This window comes from Heptranchias perlo, chromosome 25, assembly GCF_035084215.1.
Source record: "Heptranchias perlo isolate sHepPer1 chromosome 25, sHepPer1.hap1, whole genome shotgun sequence".
NCBI lineage: Eukaryota > Metazoa > Chordata > Chondrichthyes > Hexanchiformes > Hexanchidae > Heptranchias > Heptranchias perlo.
The window spans coordinates 3,357,062-3,375,981 of NC_090349.1; the positions used below are offsets into that span (position 1 = coordinate 3,357,062).

Here is an 18,920-nt window from a genome sequence, read left to right on the forward strand (position 1 = left end):
ATTAAAAACAGATAACATTTGTTCGCTGGTGGGGTTACGTGTAGTGTGACATGAACCCAAGATCCCTTTCAGGAGAACAGCGTCCACGACACCACACAACCCTGCCATGGTAACCTCTGCAAGACATGCCAGATCATCGACACAGATACCACCATCACACGAGAGGACACCACCCACCAGGTACATGGTTCATACTCCTGTGACTCGGCCAACGTTGTCTACCTCATACGTTGCAGGAAAGGATGCCCCAGAGCATGGTACATTGGCGAGACCATGCAGACACTGCGACAACGGATGAACGGACACCGCGCAACAATCGCCAAACAGGAGGGTTCTCTCCCTGTCGGGGAACACTTCAGCAGTCATGGACATTCATCCACCGACCTTCGGGTAAGCGTACTCCAAGGCGGCCTTCGAGACACACGACAACGCAAAATCGTCGAGCAGAAATTGATAGCCAAGTTCCGCACCCATGAGGACGGCCTCAACCGGGATCTTGGGTTCATGTCACACTACACGTAACCCCACCAGCGAACAAATGTTATCTGTTTTTAATATAAAAGTCATTGACTGTCTTCCTTCTCTCTTTCTTTTTTTTTTGGGGTTTGTATATTTGGTGGCCTTTTAGGTGACACCTTTCTGTCTGCTCACTGTGATTGCCTTGGCAACGGGCAGTAATCACCAGGCATTGTTCTGTGATTTTAAAATGCGAAGGATTCGAAAATTTCATTTCCACACCACCTGAGGAAGGAGGAAGCCTCCGAAAGCTTGTGGGATTTAAAATAAATTTGTTGGACTATAACTTGGTGTTGTAAAATTGTTTACAATAGAATATAAAAGCAGGGGGTTATGGTGGAACTGTATAAAACACTAGTTAGGCCACAGCTTGTGTACTGTGTACAGTTCTGGTCTCCACATTACAGGAAGGATGTAATTGCACTAGAGAGGGTGCTGAGGAGATTTACGAGGATATTGCCAGGACTGGAGAATTTTAGCCATGAGGAAAGACTGGATAAGCTGGGGTTGTTTTCTTTGGAACAGAGGAGGCTGAGGGGTGATTTAATTGAGGTGGATAAAATTATGAGGGGCCTAGATAGAGTGGATAGTGAGGACCTATTTCCCTTAGCGGAGAGGTCAATAACCAGGGGGCATAGATTTAAAGTAATTGGTAGAAGGATTAGAGCGGAGCTGAGGAAAATGTTTTTCACCCAGAGGGTGGTGGGGTCTGGAACCCACTGCCTGAAAGGGTGGTAGAGGCAGAAACTCTCAACTCATTTAAAAAATACCTGGATGTGCACCTGAAGAGCCGTGACCTACAGGGCTACGGACGAAACTCTGGAAAGTGGGACCAGGCTGGGTAGCTCTATTTCAACTGGCACAGGCAGGATGGGCCGAATGGCCTCCTTCAGTGCTGTAAATTTGCTATATTTCTACTACCCCCAGATTCCATGTAGGTAAACCAAGATGGCTACCCCTGCTGCCATATCCTATGTGCCTAAAACAAAAGAGCTGTAATGCATGAACAGCGATTCTATCTCCCCCATTTCTAAAGTTGTTTCTATTTCCCCCCCAAGGGAGATAGCTACGCTGCAAGAGGGTGGGACTGGTATCCTTTACTGAAAGCTGTGCAGGATTTCAGTGCTGCGGGTGCACTTGCTTTCTTCTCAGGCCCCTCAATGGGACTGTAAGGGAGATCATTTCTTTATGCATAAAACTGGTGTTGAAAGGGGCGAATGCTCAGGGCCGTGGTGCCGAGACCAACACAGGTTTGAGTCCCAATGCAGCCTCTTCCTTATTTGAACTGTGTCTAGCAGAGGCTGCAGCAACATCCAGTATGAGTGGGTGTGGTAGTCCAGTGGTTATATTACTGGACTAATAATCCAGAGACCTGGACTAATAATCCAAAGAATATGAGTTCAAATCCCACCAGGGCAGTTTAAGAATGTGAATTCAGTTCTTTAGAGAGCTGGTATCGGTAAAAGTGACCAAGTATCTGTCGGATTGTCGTTAAAACCCAACTGATTCACTGATATCCTTTAGGGAAGGAAACCTGCCGTCCTTACCCGGCCTGGGCCTGTAGGTCATTCCAGTGCAGCACCATGTCGTTGACTCTTAACAACCTCTGAAGTGGCCGAGCAAGACAGTCAGTTGTGCCAAACCTCTCACCTTCACCACATGGACTGCAGTGGTTGAAGAAAAAGGCCCACCATCACCTGCTCATGGTAACTAGGGATGGGCAATAGATGCCGGCCTTGCCAGCGATACCCACATCCCGAGAATGAATGAAAACAGCAGGGGACAGATACAGATTAAAGCTCCCTCTACACTGTCCCAACAAACACTCCCAGGGCAGGAACAGCACGGGTTAGATACAGAGTAAAGCTCCCTCTACACTGTCCCAACAAACACTCCCAGGGCAGGAACAGCACGGGTTAGATACAGAGTAAAGCTCCCTCTACACTGTCCCATCAAACACTCCCAGGGCAGGTACAGCATGGGTTAGATACAGAGTAAAGCTCCCTCTACACTGTCCCAACAAACACTCCCAGGGCAGGAACAGCACGGGTTAGATACAGAGTAAAGCTCCCTCTACACTGTCCCATCAAACACTCCCAGGGCAGGTACAGCACGGGTTAGATACAGAGTAAAGCTCCCTCTACACTGTCCCATCAAACACTCCCAGGGCAGGTACAGGGTTAGATACAGAGTAAAGCTCCCTCTACACTGTCCCATTGAACACTCCCTGGGCAGGTACAGGGTTAGATACAGAGTAAAGCTCCCTCTACTCAGCACTAACAATGTGTATCAGCCACAAGCTCCCACTGCACTGAACAGAAACATAAAGAGATCGAAACAAGGGTTGAATTTCGAGTCGGGGGTGTCCCAATCATCAGCTGTAGCTTTGCTGGAAGAAGTGTGGAAACTGTGGGCCAATGGTGTTTACACCATGTCCCAGGGGTTCCCACTGGTCCTCCAATCACATTATAGTGGCTGATGGGGAGAAACCGCGCAGAACTTCACTTCCTTAAATAGACAGAAACACAAACAAATTTACAGAGCAGACAAACAGAAACATGAACAGGCAAACAAACCATTATAAATAGAAAAAATAATTGAACAGACGTAAAGAGGCAGATACATAGATGGACATTGGTTTAGTTGTATGTACCTTTCAGTATGTTGAGGATGAAGCTGAGAATGGCTCCCCTTGTGGGCAGGGGTGGAGAGTACATCATATAGTCACCCAGTGAAACAGTCAGGGGCTTCACCACTGAAGCTTTGTACCGTCTCAAATCTTCAGCTGTTAAAGTGCTATCTACACAGAAGGAGCAAGCAGTGATCACAAATTACTCCGAATCTTTAGCAAATGCTCAGATTGTGTTTGAGATATGATCAAGAGGATCAGTGCAGCTCCTGTTGCTTGGGTTGCCAACCCTCCAGGATTGTCCTGGAGCCTCCAGGAATTAAAGGTTCATCTCCAGGACACTGGTGCAAACAATCCAGGAGATAAATCACAGGGGCATTAAAAAATATTGTTTTTTTTTTCATTTTCTTTGAGCACTTTTATTTATTGGTTGTAAAAATATTGGAGATGGAAAAAATGACTCTTTTGCTGACAGCCACAAATCAACTGATCAGGTAACAAAGAGTCTGTTCACTTTGCAATTTGCAAGAGTAGGCGGGATGCCTCGAGGATTGACAGGTCAGGCGACCAATGATGGGGGCGGGTGGGGTAGTTGTAAGTGGGAGGTCATGTGCTAAAACCTCCAGGAACACATCCAACCAGAGTTGGCAACCCTACCTTGGCAGTGTGTCGATGTGCCGAGGATGAACAGACATGTACAGAGTAGTACGATGACAACTGTGAGGTTCGGAGGAGATGCAGAGCAATAACAAAATAAGAAAACCTTCGAACGGGTGATTCCATGATCTGGTGCTCCCAGCAGGGAGTGTCACTTGCAAAAGAAAGACTTGCATTTCTATAGCGCCTTTCACGACCTTAGGACGTCCCAAATTGCTTTACAGCCGATGAAGTACTTTAGAGGGGCAGTCACTGTTGTAATGTAGGAAACGCAGCAGCTAATTTGTGCACAGCAAGATCCCACGAACAGCAATGAGATAATGACCAGATAATCTGTTTTAGTGATGTTGGTTGAGGGATAAATATTGGCCAGGACACTGGGGAGAACTCCCCTGCTCTTCTTCGAATAATGTCATGGAATCTTTTATGTCCACCTGAGAGGGCAGGTAAAAGGTGACACTGCTGACAGTGCAGCACTCCCTCAGTACTGCACTGCCAGCCTAGATTTTGTGCTCAAGTCTCTGAAGTGGGATTTGAACCTACAACCTTCTGACACAGAGGTGAGAGTACTAACCACTGAGCCACGGGGCACAGTGCTGAGGTACACAGCCTCACATGTTCTATCCATTAACATCATCTGACAGAAAACCACAGGTTAGACCAATGAAGTCTCCTGAGAGTGCTGTCCCGACAGCACTGAATCGCGGTATCACCCCTGACATTCTTTCGTTCCATTGTTCCAAAGATTGCACAGGATAAAGTAAGAAGAGAAATACCTGACTTCTGAGCAGCGGCTGCTTCCTGTATGTCTGTGATGAGATCCTGTGCGATCTGGCCATTGTAGAAAGCATCGGGGCCTTGATCTGCGATGACCTTCAGTGTTTTCGCAAGCTGATGGTACCGCACAAACTCAAGTGGTTCACCAAAATTGTTGTAAAACAGTGTACTAAAAAGAAAATATTTCTCGATGAATTTAAATCTCTAAGACATCTTAAGATGCAACTCAATCACCAGATACCCACCAGGGATGCCTTTACTAGCAAGGGGTTTAATTCGCTCTGTGCGCTATTTTAACACACTAATTAACTTGTTTGTGCCAATTTTCTCTATGCATTATTTTAATAGGCATTAACTCTCTTAAAGTAAATTAAGATACCCGTATCCTAACTTGCACCAAGTCCCGCTCACCCATCACCCCTGTGCTCACCGACCTACCTTGGTTCACGGTTGCCCCTCGCATCCAATTTAAAATTCTCATCCTCCTGTTTAAATCCGTTAATGGCCTCGGGGGGGAGGTAATCAGGGTGGGGGGTGAGGCAATCAGGGTGGGGGGTGAGGCAATCAGGGTGGGGGGGGTGAGGCAATCACGATGGGGGAGAGGCAATCAGGGTGGGGGGGTGAGGCAATCAGGGTGGGGGGAGAGGCAATCAGGGTGGGGGGAGAGGCAATCAGGGTGGGGGGGGTGAGGCAATCAGGGTGGGGGGGGTGAGGCAATCACGATGGGGGAGAGGCAATCAGGGTGGGGGGGTGAGGCAATCAGGGTGGGGGGAGAGGCAATCAGGGTGGGGGGGTGAGGCAATCAGGGTGGGGGGAGAGGCAATCAGGGTGGGGGGGAGAGGCAATCAGGGTGGGGGGGAGAGGCAATCAGGGTGGGGGGAGAGGCAATCAGGGTGGGGGGAGAGGCAATCAGGGTGGGGGGAGAGGCAATCAGGGTGGGGGGGTGAGGCAATCAGGGTGGGGGGGAGGCAATCAGGGTGGGGGGGTGAGGCAATCAGGGTGGGGGGAGAGGCAATCAGGGTGGGGGGGAGAGGCAATCAGGGTGGGGGGGTGAGGCAATCAGGGTGGGGGGGAGAGGCAATCAGGGTGGGGGGGTGAGGCAATCAGGGTGGGGGGGAGAGGCAATCAGGGTGGGGGGAGAGGCAATCAGGGTGGGGGGGTGAGGCAATCAGGGTGGGGGGAGAGGCAATCAGGGTGGGGGGAGAGGCAATCAGGGTGGGGGGGAGAGGCAATCAGGGTGGGGGGAGAGGCAATCAGGGTGGGGGGAGAGGCAATCAGGGTGGGGGGGAGAGGCAATCAGGGTGGGGGGGTGAGGCAATCAGGGTGGGGGGGAGAGGCAATCAGGGTGGGGGGAGAGGCAATCAGGGTGGGGGGGTGAGGCAATCAGGGTGGGGGGGAGGCAATCAGGGTGGGGGGGTGAGGCAATCAGGGTGGGGGTGGGTGAGCAGTGGTCGGGAGTGGCCCGTGGATTTACTGTGGAGGTGGGAGGAGCACTTGTTCCTTGTGGAACTCTGCAGGAGTTGTGCAAGATTCAAATATGGAGTAAGATCACACAAAGCACAGGGATTGGATAGCTCAAAAATCTCACACATGGTAAATTGAAATTGTCATTTAGCAAGGTCTTGGTGCCCACAAAGGGCTTAACTTTCTCTGGTAGACCACTGGTTAAAAAGTTTGTGTAAAATTCCCTTGTGTGTTTTTTTTAAACCCATAAACGGGTTAATGGTTGTTTTAAAGGAATGTTACCGACACGCATTAACTCAACGCATTAACTCAACGCATTAACTCAACGCATTAACTCAACGCATTAACTCAACGCATTAACTCAACGCATTAACTCAACGCATTAACTCATGCTCCACCAGAAATCAAAGCCCAGATTCCCAATTATTGCTTTATACAATAGGAAGGGGTTTTGAAGGATGTACAAAAATCAGGCATTAGAGGCGCTGCTGCTTGAACCACACCTTCCTCCACCTCAGTGCTTACTTGGGAGAAAATGAATCCATGGAGGAATTTGCAGCCATGTGTTATAGAACATTATAAAGGTGGCCGGTGTGGGAAGTAGAGACGTCACACTGATACAATAGGGGGGAGAATTCTGAGGTTAGGGTTGAGAGCAGAATAGTGGAAGCTTTGCTCTGAATCTAACCATGCCTGGGAGTGTTTGATACTGGCACTGAGGAAAACAATGGAAAAGAATGGTCAAATTGGTACTAATTGGCCATCTCCTCAGAAAGGCTATGGGTTGGCAGAAGTGGGAACTGGACAAATACCATGCTGGTGAGTACATTACAACTGGCTACACTTCAAAAGTACTTCAAGATAAGACTTGCATTTAAAAAGCAACCTTTAATGACCTCAGGACATCCCAAAGCGCTTTATGGTCAATGAAGTACTTTAGAGGTGTAGTCACTATTGTAATGTAGAAAACACGGCAGCCAGTTTGCACACAGCAAGGTCCCACAGACAGCAATGATATAATAACCAGATAATCTGTTTTAGTTGAGGGATAAATATTGGTCAGAGACACCGGGGAGAACTCCCCTGCTCTTCTTCGAAATAGTTTCCATGCGATCTTTTGCGTCCTGAGAGGGCCAACTGGGCCTCGGTTTAACGTCTCATCCAAAAGACGGCACCTCTGACAGTGCAGCACTCCCTCAGTACTGTACTGAAGTGTCGGGCCTAGATTTTGTGCTCAAGTCTCTGGAGTGGAGCTTGAACCCCACAATCTTCTAGCCTCAGAGGCGAGAGTGATACCCACTGAGTCACATTGTGAAGTGCTTTGGGACGTCCTGAGGTCATGAAAGGCGTGATATAAACATGAGTCTTTCTTTCTTTCTTTAGTAAACAATTTTACAACACCAAGTTATAGTCCAGCAATTTTATTTTAAATTCACAAGCTTTCGGAGGCTTCCTCCTTCGTCAGGTAAATGTTTGCTTCTTTCTTTAGGGGAGGCTCCTCTGAGGCAAGAACTAAGGCACATTGTTGGAGCAGAATAGAGGGAGTTTTACTGTGTAGTTAGCAGTGAATATGATACTTTCCCCTTAATTTGTTAAAGTAGGTTTTTTTTAATGAATTAACTCATTCACCAAGAAATCTGGTCAAAGGAGCTCCTGCAGAAAGCCAAAATAACATCCAAATGATCAGCGAGGGAGTCTGTGTGAATGGACATACAGAAAAGGAGCTGCTATTTTTCAATCCAAACTCCACGTCCACTATGTATGCAAGGTGCATCCTTGATCATTCTAGAATCTACACTCATGTAAACGGGGAGCTATGGGTATTCCGAGACCAGTCCAAGCTTACTTCACTGAGCTAGAGATTTCCTGGGAACAATGGACATATCCCGACCACCAATTTCTTAGGACTTAAAAGAGGATTGTTTGAAAACAGCGAGCGCGAAGTCCTGTCACCAATGAGATGAGTTAAAACTCTGCTTTTGAGTTTGATTCTAGAATGTTCTATACGCACTAAAGTATTGTGTGAACAACCGTTTCGCACTTTACAAGTGGATCAAGTTCTGTCAGTGAGCAGTGAATCTGCTCCCGATCTCTATAATTTCCTCCAACCCTACAACCCTCCAAGATCTCTGTGCTCCTCCAATTCTGGCCTCTTGTGAATCCCCGATTTCTCTTGCTGCACCATTGGCGGCCGTGCCTTCAGCTGTCTAGGCCCTAAGCTCTGCAATTCCCTCCATAAACCCCTCCACCTCTCCTCCTATAAGATGCTCCTTAAAACCTACCTTTTTGACCAAGCTTTTGGTCTCCTTATGTGGCTTGGTTTCAAATTTTGTCTGATAACACTTGCTATGAAGTGCCTTGGGACATTTTACTACTTTAAAGGTGCTTTATAAATGCAAGTTGTTGTTATTGTTGTAAGAGTTTGTGACAAAAATTGAGCTTTGTGCGATGACTGGGCCTGGCTCAGTGCTGTGGATGAAATTGGCTGCAGACACACTGACTGGTACAGGGCTCTTTACTTACCGCAGTAATGAATTATTTATGAAATGACGCAACTGCTGATGTTCTAGAAATTTCCTTAGAAGCTCTGGGAGTCGGAATCCTGTTTCTGCGAGTTGTATTGTAGGTTCAAACAGGGATTTCCAGGGCAATTTCCCAAATTGCTCGTGTGCTTTCCAGTAACCTCTCAGTTCCCCCGGCACAGCAATCCATTGGGTACCTACACATGGGGCACAGTTAACACATTCACATATAGAATCATACAATGGTTACAGCATGGAAGGAGGCCATTCAGCCCGTCGAGTCCATGCCGGCTCTCAGCAAGAGCAATCCACTCCCCCGCCCTATCTCCATATTCCTGCAAATTTTTTCCCTTCAAGTACTTATCCGATTCCCTTTTGAAGGCCATGATTGAATCTGCCTCCACCACCCCCTCGGGTCGTGCATTCCAGATCCTAACCACTCGCTGTGTAAAAAAGTTTTTCCTCATGTCACCTTTGGTTTTTTTGCCAATCACCTTAAATCTACGTCCTCTGGTCCTTGACCCCTCCGCCAATGGGAACAGTTTCTCTCGACCTCCTCTACCCAGCCCGTTTGTGATTTTGAATACCTCTATCAAATCTCCTCGCAACCTTCACTGATCTAAGGAGAACAACCCCAAGAATTACCCTAACACTTAGCGTATCGGTGGCAAGCCATCCCTAATTATTCATTGAAAACAGGTGAGCTGAATCAAACACAACAGCCAAAAACCCAGCTGCCCGTATCCTGACTCGCACTAAGTCCCGTTCATCCATCACCATTGTGCTCGCTGGCCGACAACGGCTCCCAGTCCACCAACACCCCAATTTGAAAATTTTCATTTTCGTGTTCAAATCCATCCTCCTCCTCCCCATCCTCCTCCTCCTCCCCCTCCCCATCCTCCTCCTCCCCCTCCCCATCCTCCTCCTCCCTCTCCCCATCCCATCCTCCTCCTCCTCCTCCTCCCCACTCCTCCCCCTCCCCATCCTCCTCCTCCCCATCCTCCTCCTCCTCCCCACCCCTCCTCCTCCATTGACCAGAAACTTAACTGGACCAGCCATATAAATACTGTGGCTACGAGAGCAGGTCAGAGGCTGGGTATTCTGCGGCGAGTGACTCACCTCCTGACTCCCCAAAGCCTTTCCACCATCTACAAGGCACAAGTCAGGAGTGTGATGGAATACTCTCCACTTGCCTGGATGAGTGCAGCTCCAACAACACTCAAGAGGCTCGACACCATCCAGGACAAAGCAGCTCGCTTGATTAGCACCCCATCCACCACCCTAAACATTCACTCCCTTCACCATCGGCGCACTGTGGCTGCAGTGTGCACCATCCACAGGATGCACTGCAGCAACTCGCCAAGGCTTCTTCAACAGCACCTCCTAAACCCGCGACCTCTACCACCTAGAAGGACAAGGGCAGAAGACACATGGGAACAACACAACCTGCACGTTCCCCTCCAAGTCACACACCATCCCGACTTGGAAATATATCGGCCGTTCCTTCATCGTCGCTGGGTCAAAATCCTGGAACTCCCTTCCTAACAGCACTGTGGGAGAACCGTCACCACACGGACTGCAGCGGTTCAAGAAGGCGGCTCACCACCACCTTCTCGAGGGCAATTAGGGATGGGCAATAAATGCCGGCCTCGCCAGCGACGCCCACATCCCATGAACGAATAAAAATATATCTCATCCTCCTCCTCCTCCCTCCAGGCCCCATCCTCCAACTCCTCCCTCCAGGCCCCATCCTCCAACTCCCTCCCCGCCCCATCCTCCTCCTCCCTCCCCTCCCCATTCTCCTCCTCCCTCCCCGCCCCATCCTCCACCTCCCTCCACGCCCCATCCTCCTCCTCCCTCCCCTCCCCATTCTCCTCCTCCCTCCACGCCCCATCCTCCTCCTCCCTCCACGCCCCATCCTCCTCCTCCCTCCACGCCCCCTTCTCCTCCTCCCTCCCCGCCCCATCCTCCTCCTCCCTCCACGCCCCATCCTCCTCCTCCCTCCCCTCCCCATTCTCCTCCTCCCTCCACGCCCCATCCTCCTCCTCCCTCCACGCCCCATCCTCCTCCTCCCTCCCCGCCCCATCCTCCTCCTCCCTCCACGCCCCATCCTCCTCCTCCCTCCCCTCCCCATTCTCCTCCTCCCTCCACGCCCCATCCTCCTCCTCCCTCCACGCCCCATCCTCCTCCTCCCTCCACGCCCCATCCTCCTCCTCCCTCCACGCCCCATCCTCCTCCTCCCTCCACGCCCCATCCTCCTCCTCCCTCCACGCCCCATCCTCCTCCTCCCCCCTTCCCGCCCCATCCTCCTCCTCCCTCCACGCCCCATCCTCATCCTCCCTCCACGCCCCATCCTCCTCCTCCCTCCACGCCCCATCCTCCTCCTCCCTCCACGCCCCATCCTCCTCCTCCCTCCAGGCCCCATCCTCCTCCTCCCCCCTTCCCGCCCCATCCTCCTCCTCCCTCCACGCCCCATCCTCCTCCTCCCTCCACGCCCCATCCTCATCCTCCCTCCAGGCCCTATTCTCCTCCTCCCTCCAGGCCCCATCCTCCTCCTCCCTCCCCGCCCCAGAGGTGGGGGATGTTGCAGCCGCTGTCCTGACTTCACACCGTTTTGTGCAGAAGTCAGAGGTTAGCCCCAGATTTTTCTTTCTAGTGTTTTTATTACCTGGATTCAGACGACTACACCCAGTGAGTAGACCTGGCATCACCTTCTCAGGGACGGCCTCTCTGGCATTAATCACCGTCACACGACCTGAGGGAGGAATGAAACAGGAGAGACACACAGTACAGTCAATGAGATGGGCTGTACACACAGGATCAGAGGATGGGGTGGTGGTAGGGATGGAGGGGTGGGGTAGGGTCGGGGGAGGTAGGGACAGGGGGTGGAGGTAGGGATGGAGGGGTGGGGTCGTGACGGGGGCGGTAGGGACGGGGGAGTAGGGATGCAGGTGTGGGGTAGGGACAGGGGGGTGGGGTAGGGACAGGGGGGTGGTAGGGACAGGGGGATGGGGTAGGGACAGGGGGTGGGTTAGGGACTGGGGGGTGGGGTAGGGACAGGGGGATGGGGTAGGGACAGGGGGGTGGGGTAGGGACTGGGGGTGGGGTAGGGACAGGGGGGTGGGGTAGGGACAGGGGGTGGGGTAGGGACTGGGGGGTGGGGTAGGGACAGGGGGATGGGGTAGGGACAGGGGGGTGGGGTAGGGACTGGGGGGTGGGGTAGGGACAGGGGGATGGGGTAGGGACTGGGGGGTGGGGTAGGGACTGGGGGGTGGGGTAGGGACTGGGGGGTGGGGTAGGGACAGGGGGTGGGGTAGGGACTGGGGGATGGGGTAGGGACAGGGGGTGGGTTAGGGACTGGGGGTGGGTTAGGGACTGGGGGGTGGTAGGGACAGGGGGGTGGATTAGGGACAGGGGGTGGGGTAGGGACTGGGGGTGGGGTAGGGACAGGGGGTGGGTTAGGGACTGGGGGTGGGTTAGGGACTGGGGGTGGGGTAGGGACGGAGGGATGGAGGTAGGGACGGGGGGTGGGGGTAGGGACGGAGGGGTGGAGGTAGGGACGGAGGGGTGGAGGTAGGGACGGGGGGTGGGGTAGGGACTGGGGGTGGGGTAGGGACTGGGGGTGGGGTAGGGACAGGGGGGTGGGTTAGGGACAGGGGGTGGGTTAGGGACTGGGGGTGGGGTAGGGACGGAGGGATGGAGGTAGGGACGGGGGGTGGGGGTAGGGACGGAGGGGTGGAGGTAGGGACGGAGGGGTGGAGGTAGGGACGGAGGGGTGGGGTAGGGACGGAGGGGTGGAGGTAGGGACGGGGGGGTGGGGGTAGGGACGTAGGGGTGGGGTAGGGACGGAGGGGTGGAGGTAGGGACGGAGGGGTGGAGGTAGGGACGGGGGGTGGGGGTAGGGACGGAGGGGTGGGGTAGGGACGGGGGGTGGGGTAGGGACGGGGGGTGGGGGTAGGGACGGAGGGGTGGGGTAGGGACGGAGGGGTGGAGGTAGGGACGGGGGGTGGGGGGTAGGGACGGAGGGGTGGGGTAGGGACGGAGGGGTGGAGGTAGGGACGGGGGGTGGGGGTAGGGACGGAGGGGTGGGGTAGGGACGGGGGGTGGGGTAGGGACGGGGCGAGGGTAAGGGCGTGGCTTTATTCAGAGAATTGCTTCACACAACAGATGAAGGTTCATTACATCGAGTCCACAGCACAGAGACAGGCCATTCGGCCCAACTGGTCTATCCCGGTGTTTATGTTCCACACGAGCCACCTCCCTCTCTACTTCATCTCACCCTATCAGCATCTCCCTCTATTCCTTTCTCCCTCATGTGTTTATCGAGCTTCCCTTTAAATACATTAGAAACTTTAAAATCCAGTAATTGTGGACACATTGAAAACTTCAGGCAGCTGGTGTTGACTATTTTGAAACAGCACCAATTAATAACCAATCACCCGCCATCATCAGGCACAGAAAGCAGGTCGAGCGAGATGTTTTTTAAAGAGAAAATTTCCGGGGCAAATTGTAACGGGGAGAGGGGGAGGTCGGAGAGCATTGCGGGGGGGGTCGGAGATTGTGGGGGGGTCGGAGATGGTGGGGGGGGTCGGACATGGTGGGGGGGGTCGGAGATTGTGGGGGGGTCGGAGATGGTGGGGGGGGTCGGACATGGTGGGGGGGTCGGACATGGTGGGTTGGAGTGGGGGGGCCTCGTTCGATTGTGTGTGTGGGATCACGGCAGGTGGGCTTGTTGGGCCTGGGGGAAGCACTCCTGCTCCTCCTGGCCCACAGGCTGTGGCACTGACTGAGCCGGACATTCCCACCTCCTCTTACATGGCATGAACCAGAATGAGGCGCTGTGGGCCATCAGCAGCAGCAGAATTGTATTCCAGCACAATCTGTAACCTCATGGCCCGGCATATTCCTCAATCGACCATTACCAACAAGCCAGGGGATCAACCCTGGTTCAATGAGGAGTGTAGAAGAGCATGCCAGGAGCAGCACCAGGCGTACCTAAAAATGAGGTGGCAACCTGGTGAAGCTACAACTCAGGACCACATGCATGCTAAACAGCGGAAGCAACATGCTATAGACAGAGCTAAGCGATTCCACAACCAACGGATCAGATCAAAGCTCTGCAGTCCTGCCACATCCAGTCGTGAATGGTGGTGGACAATTAAACAACTAACGGGAGGAGGAGGCTCTGTAAACATCCCCATCCTCAATGATGGCGGAGTCCAGCACGTGAGTGCAAAAGACAAGGCTGAAGCGTTTGCAACCATCTTCAGCCAGAAGTGCCGAGTGGATGATCCATCTCGGCCTCCTCCCGATATCCCCACCATCACAGAAGACAGTCTTCAGCCAATTCGATTCACTCCACGTGATATCAAGAAACGGCTGAGTGCACTGGATACAGCAAAGGCTATGGGCCCCGACAACATCCCAGCTGTAGTGCTGAAGACTTGTGCTCCAGAACTAGCTGCGCCTCTAGCCAAGCTGTTCCAGTACAGCTACAACACTGGCATCTACCCGACAATGTGGAAAATTGCCCAGGTATGTCCTGTCCACAAAAAGCAGGACAAATCCAATCCGGCCAATTACCGCCCCATCAGTCTACTCTCAATCATCAGCAAAGTGATGGAAGGTGTCGTCGACAGTGCTATCAAGCGGCAGTTAATCACCAATAACCTGCTCACCGATGCTCAGTTTGGGTTCCGCCAGGACCACTCGGCTCCAGACCTCATTATAGCCTTGGTCCAAACACGGACAAAAGAGCTGAATTCCAGAGGTGAGGTGAGAGTGACTGCCCTTGACATCAAGGCAGCATTTGACCGAGTGTGGCACCAAGGAGCCCTAGTAAAATTGAAGTCAATGGGAATCAGGGGGAAAACTCTCCATTGGCTGGAGTCATACCTAGCACAAAGGAAGACGGTAGTGGTTGTTGGAGGCCAATCATCTCAGCCCCAGGGCATTGCTGCAGGAGTTCCTCAGGGCAGTGTCCTAGGCCCAACCATCTTCAGCTGCTTCACCAATGACCTTCCCTCCATCATAAGGTCAGAAATGGGGATTTTCATTGATGATTGCACAGTGTTCAGTTCCATTCGCAACCCCTCAGATAATGAAGCAGTCCGTGCCCGCATGCAGCAAGACCTGGACAACATCCAGGCTTGGGCTGATAAGTGGCAAGTAACATTCGCACCAGATAAGTGCCAGGCAATGACCATCTCCAACAAGAGAGAGTCTAACCACCTCCCCTTGACATTCAACGGCATTACCATCGCCAAATCCCCCACCATCAACATCCTGGGGGTCACCATTGACCAGAAACTTAACTGGACCAGCCACATAAATACTGTGGCTACAAGAGCAGGTCAGAGGCTGGGTATTCTGTGGCGAGTGACTCACCTCCTGACTCCCCAAAGCCTTTCCACCATCTACAAGGCATAAGTCAGGAGTTTGATGGAATACTCTCCACTTGCCTGGATGAGTGCAGCTCCAACAACACTCAAGAAGCTCGACACCATCCAGGACAAAGCAGCCCGCTTGATTGGCACCCCATCCACCACACTGAACATTCACTCCCTTCACCACCGGCGCACTGTGGCTGCAGTGTGTACCATCCACAGGATGCACTACAGCAACTCGCCAAGGTTTCTTCAACAGCACCTCCCAAACCTACGACCTCTACCACCTAGAAGGACAAGAGCAGCAGGCACATGGGAACAACACCACCTGCACGTTCCCCTCCAAGTCACACACCATCTCGACTTGGAAATATATCGCCGTTCCTTCATCGTCGCTGGGTCAAAATCCTGGAACTCCCTTCCTAACAGCACTGTGGGAGAACCTTCACCACACGGACTGCAGTGGTTCAAGAAGGCGGCTCACCACCACCTTCTCAAGGGCAATTAGGGATGGGCAATAAATGCCGGCCTCGCCAGCGACGCCCACATCCCATGAATTAATATGAAACAAACGTCCGGGAATCCTGGCTCCCCAGAGTTAAAAATAAATAACCTGTCCAAATGGAGGCCCACAAAACCGACCGGTTGGTCACCCACCCTTTGATCCGCCTCCGTTAAAACCAGAAGTGGGCCGGTTGGGGTCGGGTTTTGCTATTTTTTTTACAATTTTTACCTTCCCACCTGCCCCCAACCCACCCGTTTGTGGGGTTAAAATTTACCCCTTCGTGACTCGTTTTCATAAATGCTGGCCTCGCCAGTGATGCCCACATCCCATGAATGAATAAAAAAAAAATTAGAAATTTCTGGAACTCCTACTGAAAACCCAGACTGTCCAGCCCAAATGTGAGCAGGTGCACTAAGATTGCACCAGCTACACCTCAATCAGACGGCATCTGTGCAACAGGCACTCACATCTGTGTCTCTCGAGCGTATCGTTCAACAAAATCATTGGCAGAATTACCTTGTGATCTGTTGTAAATGGTGAAAATGGCCCCTCCACCAATACCCATACTTTGGGGGTTGATCAGGGAGGTGCAGAGCAGTGCAGCAATGGCGCCATCAACGGCCGATCCACCTTGCTCCAGGATGTTTCTAGAACAATAAACAGGAAAGAATGTGTCACACGCACCTCACACAGTACATAGTGAGACAAGCTTCAATATGACTGCCAATAATATTGGTGAAATAAAAACCGAAAATGCTGGAGAAGCTCAGCAAGTCAGGCAGCATCAGTGGAGAAAGAAACAGAGTTAACATTTCAGGCCGAAGACCTTTCGTCTGAACTGGAAAAAGTTGAAGATTTAACAGTTGTTGAGCAAGTACAGAGCCAGGGTAAGGGAGGGAGGGAGGAAAGAACAAAAGGGAAGGTGTGTGATAGGGTGGAGAGCAGGAGTGATTAAATGACAAAAGGGATGATGGTGCAAGGCAAGGAGGGTGGGAATGGGACAAGTAAAGAAACAAAAGATGGGTCTGGAGGAGCTGTAAATGGCAACATCAGAACCATTACCAGCTCCTGCTGTCCGAAAAAATGGGAGCAGTGATCATGATCTGAAGTTATTGAAATCAATATTGGTATAACGATGTTTAACGTGTCTGTGTGGTATTTGTCCGTGCAGTGCATTTAAAATGAATAGGATAATGCTTGGATTAAACTGGCAGATAGGGGAATGTCATAAAAGCACATCAAGGGGCCGAAGACTGGGGCTGTGTGTTTGACTCCCTGCACCGACAGTTTGTTTCAGACTTTTGCTGCTCAATGAATGAACATTCTCATCAAATCAGAAAACAAGCAAAATCAGAAAAGCTGATAGCTCAAAACCAGCCCTGAAACTGGGCCTACACCATGTGGTCACACTGAAAGTGCAGTGGGACACAGGCTTGTCATAACATAAACTGCAGGTACAACCAACATCCCATCACTGATATGGTGGAAGATTGTGCGTAAAATATTGACTCATTTCTCGTGAAGAAATTGGAGGCTCTGTGACTAAGTGGTGGTCATCTCTTTTGTTAAATTGTTTTAAAATTGTTTACACCATTGTCACAGTGATATGGAGGAACTCTCCTCCCATCCCAGTTCATATCATCACTTTCCTCCCCCTCAGCGCTGCCTCTGCTGCTCCAGGTATGTTGCTCCAAACTGTGGGCCGGTATTCTCTTGTTTTTATCAAATACTTTAAATGGAAAATAAGGACAGAGAAAGAAAAGAAAGACTTGCATTTATATAGAGCCTTTCACGACCTCAGGATGTCCCAAAGTGCTTTACAGCCAATGAAGTACTTTTGAAGTGTAGTCACCGTTGTAATGTAGGAAACGCAGCAGCCAGTTTTGCGCACAGCAAGATCCCACAAACAGCAATGAGATCATGAGCAGATAATCTGTTTTAGGGATGTTGAGGAATAAATATTGACCAGGTCACCGGGGTGAACTACCCTTCCAAGGGACCTTTTACATCCACCTGAGAGGGCAGATGCGGCCGCAATTTAATATCTCATCCAAAAGGCGGCATCTCCGACAGTACAGCACTCCCTCAGTACTGCACAGGAGGTCAGAGTGGGAGTGAAATGAACAGGTGCAACAGGGAATGCTGCTTTAAAGCTGGGACTAAGGAATATTTGTGAAACAGTAGAGTGAATTCAGTGCTCCTAATGGAGAACTTCATTCCATAACACTAGTGATTCAATCTGGTCACTCTGACCTCTCTGTCCTCGGCCCCCTACACTGTTCCAATGAAGCTCAACGCAAGCTCGAGAAACAGCACCTCATCTTTCTACAAGGCACTTTACAGCCTTCTGGCCTTAACGATTACTTTAACAACTTTAGACCGTGGAATAAAAGGGGCAGTAGTAGCAACATGGATACAGAATTGGCTAAATGACAGGAAACAGAGATTAGTGGTGAATGGTTGTTTTTCAGACTGGAGGGAGGTGCACAGTGGTGTTCCCCAGGGGTCGGTGCTGGGACCACTGCTTTTCTTGATATATATTAATGACTTGGACTTGGATGTACAGGGCACAATTTCAAAATTTGCAGATGACACAAAACTTGGAAGTGTAGTAAACAGTGAGGAGGATAGTGATAGACTTCAAGAGGGTATAGACAGGCTGGTGGCATGGGCGGACACGTGACAGATGAAATTTAACACAGAAAAATGCAAAGCGTTACATTTCGGTAGGAAGAACGAGGAGAGGTAATATAAACTAGAGGGCACAACTCTAAAAGGGGTACAGGAACAGAGAGGTCTGGGGGTATATGTACACAAATCGTTGATGGTGGCAGGGCAGGTTGAGAAAGTGGTTAAAAAAGCATACGGGATCCTGGGCTTTATAAATAGAGGCATTGAGTACAAAAGTATGGAAGTCATGATGAACCTTTATAAAACACTGGTTCAGCCACATCTGGAGTATTGTGTCCAGTTCTGGGCACTGCACTTTAGGAAAGATGTGAAGGCCTTAGAGAGGGTGCAGAAGAGATTTACTGGAATGATTTCGGGGATGAGGGACTTTAGTTACGTGGATATACTGGAGAAGCTGGGGTTGTTCTCCTTGGAACAGAGACGGTTGCGAGGAGATTTGATAGAGGTATTCAAAATCATGAAGGGTCTAGACAGAGTAGATAGAGAGAAACTGTTCCCATTGGCAGAAGGGTCAAGAACCAGAGGGCATAGATTTAAGGTGATTGGCAAAAGAACCAAAGGTGACATGAGGAAAAACTTTTTTACACAGCGAGTGGTTAGGATCTGGAATGCACTGCCCGAGGGGGTGGTGGAGGCAGATTCAAAAGGGAACTGGATAAGTACATGAAAGGAAAAATTTGCAGGGCGATGGGGATAGGGTAGGGAGTGGAACTAGCTGGATTGCTCTTGCATAGAACCGGCACGGACTCGATGGGCTGAATGGCCTCCTTCCG

The 18,920-nt window shown here is 51.1% G+C and overlaps 1 protein-coding gene across 1 annotated transcript in view; it reads right to left on the minus strand.

Annotated features, from left to right (window-relative positions):
• The window catches only part of LOC137341936 (glutathione hydrolase 5 proenzyme-like), a 133,564-nt gene that overhangs the window by 67,197 nt on the left and 47,447 nt on the right, over positions 1-18,920 (minus strand). Inside the window, exons 2-6 of the mRNA XM_068005454.1 lie at positions 15,973-16,103; positions 11,234-11,320; positions 8,567-8,762; positions 4,579-4,748; positions 3,170-3,316 (exon numbers count right to left, since the gene is read on the minus strand). Of these exons, the coding sequence (XP_067861555.1) occupies positions 3,170-3,316; positions 4,579-4,748; positions 8,567-8,762; positions 11,234-11,320; positions 15,973-16,103 (731 nt within the window). The remainder of the gene's footprint in view (positions 1-3,169; positions 3,317-4,578; positions 4,749-8,566; positions 8,763-11,233; positions 11,321-15,972; positions 16,104-18,920) is intronic.